Consider the following 11283-nt stretch of genomic DNA (forward strand, 5'->3'; position numbering starts at 1 on the left):
AGTGTTTGTTTTGTGACTTCCTATGATTATGTTTTTCTTCAACACATTTTCACCAGTCTTTATTATGCAGATTGTTGTATTTAAAGGACCACTAAGTAGTATTTTGTTACAATTGATATGCTTCTGGACTTACAATGTATTGTTTCGGTGTCTCACAACATTACTGTGTACTTCATCTACTGCTTCTACATTTTTGCTCATTTTGTATTCATTTGTTTGCATGTCCAGTCCTTCTTATTGTCAAAAACTGCATAAAAACCTCAATGTATCAACAATCTTCTCACTTGCCTTTTTTCTGCATTAGCTTTTTTCCTGCAAATAAAAACATGAATGTTAACCCACTATAGGCCGTTGCAAGGCTTTTGGCAACATATGCTCCTTACTTTCAACTGAAGATAAAGGTAAAGGGTAAAACAACAGAACACTTCTAAGTCCAATAAGAAATTACCTCAATTTGGTTGTATTATAACACGAACACCAGACATGCACTGTCTACTGTTTATCCGTCCACAATGAAAACACTGCTGGCCATAAGATAGATATAAGATATAAAGATAGATAAGATAGATAGATATAAGATTGATAGATATAAAACAGATAGATATAAGATAGAAAGATATGATAGATACATATAGGATAGATACATATAAGATAGATAGATAAAAGATAAATAGAAGATAGATATAAGATAGAGAGATGGAAACCCTTTCCCATAAAAAGTAAAGTGTACTATTACAAATATTCTCATCAAACAGCTAATAAAACAAATCCATTTTGGCATAAAACCCTTGTTGTTTAAGCGGCTCCTATTACCAAACAGAGAAACTCAACATGCCACGTGGCTTACCTTGCAAGTTCTGGCACCAGTGATTTAAAAAACATCTTTGCTCTACCCATCCTTGATATCTCAGAACAATCTAAATGATTGTTTCATGTAAAGGATATTTGTAGCAACAATGTAATAACATGTTTCGTGACTGGCTGCTAATAATTAAAGAAAAGTAAAAACCTTAGCTGTCTCTGATTTGTTGTATTTCTGTTTCATTTTATATCTGCTGTGTACTATGGATCATTTAAATAAAGTGTGTTTTGTGGAAGAGGGTAGGCTATACCTCTTCCCTGTGTATCACTAACTACCATTATAGAGGACATCTTTAGACTTGCTGTCTTCTTCATTTTGCTTATTCTGCCTGCGGTGATTTATCTAGGCCTTGTGAAAAGAAGGAGAAGGTAAGAATGAGAAATTACATAGATGTGATGCAGCTGTGCCTCCTGCAGAAACACAGAGCAATGGAGCCTTTTATGAACATCATTTGTTTTACTTCACAGTAATCAGCCCCCCTATGAGACTTCAGGTTCTGGAGTAGGCTGAATGGCATGCCTGCTACATAACAACATTTTCCAGTTGGCTCTGATACAAATGACCATTTAAACAGCTATACTGTAATGTCCTGTCATCCACATAAGCCCCATTTTAAAGTTCTAATTACTTTCATTTCAGCTCGTGAGTACCCTTAATTACAAATTATTCTGATCTTCATCTCATTTGCATGTATGCCAACCGAATATTCAACATTCCACAACAAGCAGGACACTTGAAGTATGTGCTGGCAAGCAAACTGTTGCTCGTGGCTGTAATATAAATTGAATAAAGACAGTTGTAAATGTTGTATTAGATGCCTTTTATAATTGCTAAAGACATCTGACCAACCTGAAACACAACATTACAAATCTCGCAGATGATTTGAATAAAGAGATCCCTGCAATACCTTAGGTGTGGTAAGAAAGGATAACGGGATACGGGCAGCCGTGGCCTACTGGTTAGGGTTTCAGGCCGGAAACCGTGGCCGGTTCGATCCCCGACCAGTAGGAAAAATGTGGGCGGGGGAAGTGGTAGACACTGCTCTCCCATGCCCACATCCACGGCTGAAGTGCCCTTGAGCAGGGCACCTAACCCCGATCACTGCTCCCCGGGAATAAAGATTATAAAAGGCATCTAATACAACATTTACAACTGTCTTTATCCAATGGCAGCCCACTGCTCCGGGTTAGTGTCCACTGCATACCTGCCAACATTTGAGTTGCAAAATCCGGGAGATTTCGGCGACGGCGGCGGGAGGGGCAGGGCCGGGGGGCAAATGTTGGTTTTATGGGATGTTGTGCATATAAGTGTATATAGACAACTTATTTATTATATATGCTGTAGTCTTCAGTATATAAATAAATACACAATAACTGTATTTATTAACAAATTTTTTTTTTGTATTTATTATTATGCAAACATCTTATTAGTAGGATAACTACAATGTACTTAATTCTTATAAACATCTTCGCTCAGTTAGGTGACTTAAAAGCAATGGCCTGCGCAGAAAGATCAACTGCGCAATAGAATCTAGGTTTGCAAGATTGACAAATTGGTTGAAAATGGTAGGCTATTGTGTAAAGGTTGACGGATCCCCATTCAAAGTGAGTGATAGCAAACCCAGACACCTCGCAAATCCTCTGAGACGTATTTTTCAGTTACAATAATGGGTTTTTACATTGTACAGTGTTTATTTCTCGGTAACTTTATAAAAATATAAGTAAAACAAACTACTTTTAGGTACAAATTCGACCATCTACGGAGTTTGATCCGCCAGCTTTCTTTTAGCTTTTTGAGACGTGACCATAAACGTGATCTGATTGGCTAGAGCCTGTGTTGTCTTTGCGTTAAAGGCAATTTGATTGGCTGACGCTTGCTATGCCTCTCATGCTTGCGTTTCATACATGATCTGGCAACTTTAGAACATTGACACACATTTTGATTTGATTATTAATAAAATACATTTGTAACTCGTGAAATACGGGAGATTACGGGGTGATAGGACAAAACGGGAGGGCGGCGGGAGATGGATCAGAAAACGGGAGAAACCCGGGAAAAACGGGAGAGTTGGCAGCTCAGGTCCACTGGGTGTGTGTGTGTCACCTCCCTGGATGGGTTAAATGCAGAGGCTAATTTCAGAGTGTGTGTGTGTCTACACCACCTCTGCCATAGAGAGGACTTTCACTTCACTTTCATAATATACCATAACATAATGTATCTGTTCCGGCTGGTTCAGAACCACAGTGGTTGTGTGGAATACTGAAATACTACAGCAAAGCCAGTCACAGCCTGAACACTTCCGGTTTGTTAGCCTGTTTGTCTTCGGCCTAATATAAATGCTATAGTATCTAAACATTCGTAGTATTCACATGTATAGGGTTAGGGTATAGGGTTCTATACATGTCTATGGTATTCCCTAGCAGAAGTTAAAAAAAACAAAACACTCAAGCTATCATACCATAGAATTTATCACACGGGCTCTGCATACTTTCTTCCAAGAGTGTGCTAACATTTATTGCAGAGCAGCCCTTTACCTTCGCTTCAGCGCATGCATTTTCGCGGGAATTATTGAAAAGAGGCGGGGGAACTTCTATGCTGTGATTTTCTATTGGTCACAAAAAAGAACGCGCCGAATATGCTAATTGCATTCAGCGTACTAACCAATTAAACGACATATACCAACCACGTGGGTGCTGTGTGGCGCGAAAAGTTTAGCACATTTTAGAAAGAAATGCTTTCGGAGTAGATTCAGGGACAACAGGATCTATTTTGCTTTTAAACAACCACATTTTTCATTAACTTTAACAAAATGGCTGCTGAAGTAGTCGACGACCAAGCGATGAGGGAAGCTCAAAGGGACTATCTCGATTTTCTTGATGATGATGTAAGTATTCATTATTTGATGTTGCTGTTCAGAAGGAGTATTGTCCAAGTAAACTAGTACACTATCATTCATGGATTGGTTTGAACCAGCGTGCTAAACTAACCAAAATACACAAGCTGTGCTAACCAGACACGTTTCGTTATAACAATCTGCTTATTTTATCATGACTTATCCAGCAAACCATAACTTTTGTGTGAATTTGTATTGTGGCGACTGTGCAGCAGGCAGTATTAGCCAACTAGCACAAGTTAGCTAGAACAGAACAATGGGTTAACGGTAGCCTGTGTAAAGTCGTTAGTGAAGTTGCTATTTGTCGTTATGTTTATTCTAAGTAACGTTGTTGTGTCTATAATGTTACTTGACTACTTATAGCGTGTTAATAACAGCGGTTGGAGCATGATTATGTCGAAATAACTAAATGCCGTTTCACGTTACTTCATAAACAACTGACGTTAGTTATTTTAGGCCAGTTCAGTTTGATGTTCGCATGTGACTGAACGTTGATATTGGCTAGTTTAATGTATTTTCTTAACGTCAATTAATCTAGCAAGATCAGGGCATCTACCAGAGCAAGGTGCGGGACATGATCAGCGAAAACAAGTTTCGCCTTATCGTGAACATCAACGACCTCCGGCGGCGTAACGAGGCGCGTGCTGCCAGGTGAGTGAGGCGGCTTTTCTTGTTTGAGATGGGCGTCACTACTTCCTATGCTGAATTGTATTAGAGGTTGGTCAATGAATGCATGGGCAATACTTTAAAATGTTGAATTCACGACTATGCTTTTAAACTCTGTCCATTTTCTAATTGATAATAGACATATTCAGTTTACATCGATGACAAAAGGTTCATGGGATTTATAGCACAGTAAAAAAGTCCAGTTCAGTTCTTTCTAGTTGGCAAGCACAAACCGTGAAAGAATTATAATCTTAAAAGACTGATTACTCAGAAGGAATTGAGTTTTGCACACAAGGGACTTCGCTAATGTTCTGATCCTTTGCAGGCTGATGAACAACGCCTTCGAGGAGCTCCTTGCCTTCCAGCGTGCGCTGAAGGACCTGGTGGCGTCTGTGGATGCCACCTACGCCAAACAGCATGAGGAGTTCTTTGTGGGCCTCGAGGGCAGTTTTGGCAGCAAGCACGTGACTCCTCGCACCCTCACCTCCCGCCTGCTGGGCAGCATGGTGTGTGTGGAGGGCATCCTCACCAAATGTGAGTCCCGTGTTCCACCGCTTGCTCACCATGTAGCCCTAAAAGTTCTAGGCCTCAAGGCACAAATACTATTAAGCGGTTGCGACATTGTAATAGGAGTGGTACCCTAACCGTCAGATCCAGGTGTTTAATACAAGGTGTACTTCAATGCCCCTGTACCCAACCAAAGTAGTGAAGTACGTCAAATGTTGTACAGAATGGAAAATGTGTAATTTCTTTGGTTCTTTTTGATCCAAGAGTTGTCTGCTTTCCGTCTCTGTAGGTTCCCTGGTGCGCCCCAAGGTGGTCCGCAGCGTGCACTACTGCCCCACGACCAAGAAAACGATAGAGCGCAAATACACCGACATGACTTCACTAGATGCTTTTCCCTCAAGTGCCATCTACCCTACTAAGGTATGCATTGTAATAAGGTGTCTATTAAAGAGGCATTTTGCCTTAAACCAGCACTGTAGGCTCTGACACAAGAAGCCAAAACATTAGCTTGCCTTACAAGTTCCAAATACAATCAGACGTGTGCATGTTCTCTTTGCTATCTTTCTCAAGCCATCTCTTAATCAGATTCTCTGTCTGTTTCTTTATGCTATGTGTTTTGACTGTCTGACTATCCTCATCCAGTACCTTGATCCCTACCCTCCCATACACAGCCCTAACCCTGCCTTCCTCCCACCGCTTCCACCCATCCACAGGACGAGGAGAACAACCCTCTGGAAACAGAGTTTGGTCTGTCCATCTATAAGGACCATCAGACAGTCACAGTGCAGGAGATGCCAGAGAAGGCTCCAGCCGGCCAGCTGCCCCGCTCTGTGGACATCATCCTGGACAACGACCTGGTGGACATGGTGAAGCCCGGGGACCGAGTGCAGATCATCGGTACCTACCGCTGCCTGCCTGGCAAGCACGGTGGCTTCACCTCCGGTACCTTCAGGTAAGCAAAAGCATTCTCTTCTAGCTTTCCAACCTGATAAGGTACTGTTCATTTCATAATTCTCAATGCATATCCTTCAGAGGCTGTAGGAAAAAATAAACAAGAAAGGGATTTTTTTTTTGTTATGCTGGCATTCAGCGTTTCATTTGGTCATGTGAAGGATCTGTGTAGACATTTTGGCACAATGTGTCTTAACTTGAGTGACTTTTTTTCTCTTCTTGAATCAGGACCATCATGATTGCGAGCCAGGTGAAGCAGCTAAGCAAAGAGGCCGTGCCATACTTCTCCGCCGATGACGTGTTGAAGATCAAGTCCTTCAGCAAGTCCCGCTCTAAGGTGAAGAGCAGCAGTGTTTACTGTCACTTACAACAATACGAGTCTGTTCTTTTCAGAGTGAAATTGTGAGCCGAATGATTGCCCATAACTGACTGAGTGAGATCAAAGAGGTCTAAGAAGTTACTAACTGTATTAAAGAAATGTATTGAATTTTTTACTAATTCAATACTTTCTGTCTCTGTTTTTGTCTGTTCTCCTCCCTTTACTCTTTTTTCTGCACACTGTCCTTTCTGCAGAATGTGTTTGATCAACTGGCTCGTTCGTTGGCTCCCAGTATCCATGGCCACGACTTCATCAAGAAAGCCATCTTGTGCATGCTGTTGGGTGGGGTGGAGAAGGTTCTGGAAAACGGCTCACGTCTTCGCGGAGACATCAATGTCCTGCTCATCGGTATGTCCAGCAAGATAAGGATTTACATGTTTGGGATTTGCTCAGTATCCATTTAATTTTCGACGATTCTATTTGCGTGGAACACTCTTTGCAGAAATTAAATAATTTATTGCCACGGTTGAGACCCAACTTCAGTTGGCTTCTACTTCTTTGGCCTGTTTGTGTTTGTAGTGACCTTCCTAATCTTTCCCTCTCTGCTTCTCTCTGGTCTCTCAAGGTGACCCGTCAGTGGCCAAGTCCCAGCTGCTGCGTTACGTTCTGCACACCGCACCGCGGGCCATCCCCACCACGGGCCGAGGCTCATCCGGCGTGGGGCTCACCGCAGCCGTCACCACCGACCAGGAAACGGGTACTGCCCCCCATAATCAGTGGCTTGGTTGTCAGATGAAACGTTTTGGAGAGACATGGGTGCAGTCCGTTGAATAATCGTTAGATTACAGGATTGTGATGCTGAGACCACAGACTCACAGCTCTGCACAAGCAGCAGAGCTACTTTTTCTGCTTTAGTGAACTATACGTCTCACTAATGGCCATCTTGACACATGCTATATTTGAATTCACCGAAGCTATACTTACATTTACTTAGCATGTACTTTACTTACACTCACTTCATTTACATACTTAGGTGATTACCAAACTCAGTTCAGGTACAGTTTTAGGTACAGTTTTATTTGGTTATAGTACCTGCAGCCTCTAGGGATATGTGGTCTGTCATGGCAGTGTAGAATGAAAGGAGAGGTGAAGTGATCTGAGTTCCCTGGGTTCCTCTCCTCTTCCTCCCTCAGGTGAGCGTGTCCTAGAAGCGGGCGCCATGGTGCTGGCGGACAGGGGAGTGGTCTGCATCGACGAGTTTGACAAGATGTCCGACATGGATCGAACGGCCATCCATGAGGTCATGGAGCAGGGTCGAGTCACGATCGCTAAGGCTGGCATTCACGCTAGGCTGAATGCCCGCTGTAGCGTGCTGGCAGCTGCCAACCCCGTCTACGGCAGGGTAAGCGACACTCATCGCCTCCTGCACTTCATCTAGATTGGTAATCTCAAAACCATAGAAGACCCTCTTTGCCCACATAAGTCTATGAACAACCCTTGCCAGATCTAGATCCAAGCATTTACCACTACCCATGGCTTTGCCGGCTATAAGTGCATGTCAGGGTAATACACTTACCACAGTCAAAAGCAAGTTTTGTGTTGCGGTTAACATCTTTTCTCTATTGGTGCCCTCTTGCAGTATGATCAGTATAAGACTCCTATGGAGAACATTGGTCTGCAGGACTCTCTGCTCTCCCGATTCGACCTGCTCTTCATCATGCTGGACACGATGGACGCGGAGCAGGACCGTGTTATCTCCGAGCATGTGCTGCGCATGCACCGCTACCGAGACCCCAAAGAACAGGACGGAGGCGGTACGTCGGACTCTGTGCTACAATGGGATTTGTGTGTGTGTTTGTGTGTGTTTGAGTGTGACATCTTTCCTGATAGCATTGCTGTGTGACTGCTGATAGGGAGGGAATGCACGTGCCACATTTATGTGTATGATTAGTTGTCAGTGTATTGTGCATGTTTGTTTACCTTCATATGGATATACCGTAAGTGTATACATACATCTGTATGTTGCATGACTTTGTTGTTGTGCATGTTGCAGTGATGCCATTCGGTGGCTCTGTGGACGTGCTGGCCACGGAGGACCCAGACATAGCTCAGGAGGAGCAGGAGGAAATGCAGATCTACGAGAAGCACAACAACCTGCTGCACGGCAAGAGACGCAGGTAAGCGATATGTGTCACAAAACTCTTTCTCCAAAAACATCTTTATTTTTGCATATGTAGTATAACTCATTTGAGCACACCGGCTTGCTGTCTCGAAAAACTCATACACCGGCAAATACACACAGATGTTTGGCTTAGCCCTAGGCTATCCCAACGCAAAGATATTTCTGTTTAGTATTCATACATACATAAAAAATATATATTTCCACTGAGCATAGAAAAGCTTTGCTCCTCTATAAGAGTGTGTTTGTGAGCTGGTCACATTCTAACCAAGTTGACTACAAACGTACTGTTCTCCTTTGTGTTGGCCCAGGGACAGGATAGTGAGCAAGGAGTTCATGAAGAAGTACATTCACGTTGCCAAGGCGATCACCCCAGTGCTGACCACTGAGGCAGCCAGTCACATCGCGGAGGAGTATTCCAGGCTCCGCAGCCAAGAGCAGATGGGCTCAGACATCGCCAGGGTAAGCAGATGCCATCTGGACACACACACATACACACACACACACAGCCTCACATGTGCATCTAAAATATAATGCACTTGTACAGATCTATGAATAGAAACTTTCTTTATGGTACTCTTTGGGCTCAGATCTATGGTATGTGTGAATGAATAGATGTTTTTTTTTTATCCTGACATACTGTACATGCCTAGAGACCGAGTGTAACTGTCCTCTTGTCCCCTCTCTCAGACGTCCCCAGTGACGGCCCGATCGCTGGAGACTCTGATCCGTCTGTCAACGGCTCACGCCAAGTGCCGCATGAGCAAACTTGTGGAGCTGGAGGACACAGAAGTGGCCGTGGAGCTGGTCCAGTTCGCCTACTTCAAGAAGGTGGGCAGCCTCATCACCCCTCTCTGTTGGCCTATGGAGGACTTGAGGGCTTGTTTGTGAATCTCTTTGTTCTCTCCCTATTTCGTATTTGTTGGCATGTGAAGGTTGAATGACCTGTTCTTGTCTTCAGGTCCTGGAGAAGGAGAAGAAGCGTTCAAGGGCCGAGGGACATGACACTGGTACTGAGGATGAGGAGGAGGATGAAGATGTGGAGGATACGCCACGGCCACCACACAAGAGGTAAGGCCTGTCATCCATTGTGTTTGTGTGTGTGTGTGTGTGTGTGTGTGATTACTCATGCTACTTTATTTTCCTGTGTGAATGTGTGCGCTCATGTCTTGCTGTTCTCCTTCCTCCATTGGCCACCAGGGGTCGTCGTTCTGAGGAGCGCAGGCCCTCTCAGGGCAGTGAGCCTTATGACCCCTATGACTTCACCACAGAGGGACAAGTTCCACAAAGTACGTGACACAGCAGCGCACTTCTCCAAGCCTCAGCTACCGCTCCTCAATTCCTTTACCAGCCATGCCTGTAGAACAAGGCAGACTGGTCTTTGTATAGCGTTATAGGTGACTTCTTGAAATAAGCAAACCAACATCTATAATATGATAAATAATTAAATGTATTTCAGTATTCTTAGAGTAGAAACTGGATCCATGAGCAGAGTGAATAGCTGTAAAAAGAGATATACGTGAGATATGGTATGATGTCTTGAATATAAAGTCATTCTAAATGCCTATTTTCTCATGTTTATCTCTGGTAGTCCACTCCCCTGCTCCCAGGCCAGCCGAGGAGCCAATGGAGACGCCACCAGAGAACGGCCAGACTGAGGTCTCACCGGACAGGTAAGACGATGGATTCTAAATTCAGGATGACACTATTTGTCACTGGCAAGTGTTGGCATAACTACTGCAAGTGGCAGATAAAGCTTTGGTAATGTAATACATTCAGATCAATATTTATGTGATGTGTGTCTCCAGGCTGAAGGCGTTTAAGGCGGCTCTGCTGGAGGTGTTCCGTGTGGGCCACGCCCAGTCGGTTGGCATGAATTCCATGCTGGAGGGCATTGCTAAGAGCCCTGCAGGGCCATTCACCCCCGGTGAGGTGCGCGCCAGCCTCTCCCGCATGCAGGATGACAACCAGGTCATGGTCACTGATGACATTATCTTCCTCATCTAAGACCTACGAGAGGAGGAGGAGGCGAAGACGATTGTGGAGAGGAAAGAGCTCTCTTTAGCTCCGCAGGCCTCATTTGGTCTAATCTGAGTTTGTCACAGTTTAACCTATGCCGAAAGAAAAGCTGCCACATTTGACTCTTCAGTTTTACTTTTTAAACTTTTTAACCTGTATTTTATGTTTGAAGACCTTTTATAGCTGTTATGACTTGCTCTGGTGGTTTCTATTTTAGGTTAAACAGCATCTGAATTGAGCTCAGATTAGGCATCATGAATCCATATGGTATGTTTCCATTCCACAACTCATGTTCTGATTAGAAATCTGCTACAGGGAAACAGCAAGGCTGCATCATGTAGGATTCTGGTCTGTTTTTACATGATTTCTTTCAAGGAAGGATGGTTGTCTTGTAAATACTTTATTTTTGATTTCATTCTTAAAGTCCTTTTTAAAAAGAGAGCAGCAATTGGCTGTTTTGCTGGAAGGACAAATAAATAATATGTTGTATTCACTAAGGGTGAGGTGTCTTCTTTTCTTGATGTGGAAGGCAGATGTCTTTTCTTTGTGGAATGTGACTTGTTTATTCTGAACAGCTATTTTACATTAGGTTATAGTAATCTCTGCTCATAATGATTCTTGATAGGTTTTTAACATGGCTTCGGGATTTGAAGATCACTTTAACCGCTAGTACGACCTTGACTTCAAATCAGGCGCGCACATTGCAGACAACTTCTGGCTTGGTAGGCCCAACTGCTGGCGGTCTGCAGAAATAGCTACTTGAGTCTCAACAGCTTCTCACGCGCATCAGGCATACGCGGGAACTGGTTTGTGAAAAGCAACGATTTTTGAACCCCATCTTATTTGGCGTTGGTCTGCGGAGGTAGACTTAAGGCACCGAGTAGGTC

General features: G+C 43.5%; 1 protein-coding gene across 1 annotated transcript; it reads left to right on the top strand.

Annotated features, from left to right (window-relative positions):
* Positions 1 to 3671: 3671 nt before the first annotated feature.
* Positions 3672 to 10489, top strand: mcm3 (minichromosome maintenance complex component 3; the record flags this gene model as incomplete). The annotated part of the gene is made up of 17 exons (XM_080832689.1): positions 3672 to 3746; positions 4294 to 4406; positions 4747 to 4955; positions 5218 to 5348; positions 5642 to 5880; positions 6108 to 6216; positions 6453 to 6606; positions 6824 to 6955; positions 7392 to 7600; positions 7838 to 8012; positions 8252 to 8375; positions 8689 to 8839; positions 9068 to 9208; positions 9339 to 9448; positions 9578 to 9666; positions 9969 to 10050; positions 10186 to 10489. The coding sequence occupies 17 exons, from the start codon at positions 3672 to 3674 to the stop codon at positions 10382 to 10384; spliced, it is 2442 nt and encodes an 813-aa protein (XP_080688815.1). The 3' UTR covers positions 10385 to 10489.
* Positions 10490 to 11283: the final 794 nt, after the last annotated feature.

Source organism: Sprattus sprattus (assembly GCF_963457725.1).
Source record: "Sprattus sprattus genome assembly, chromosome: 2".
Classification (NCBI taxonomy): Eukaryota; Metazoa; Chordata; class Actinopteri; order Clupeiformes; family Clupeidae; genus Sprattus; species Sprattus sprattus.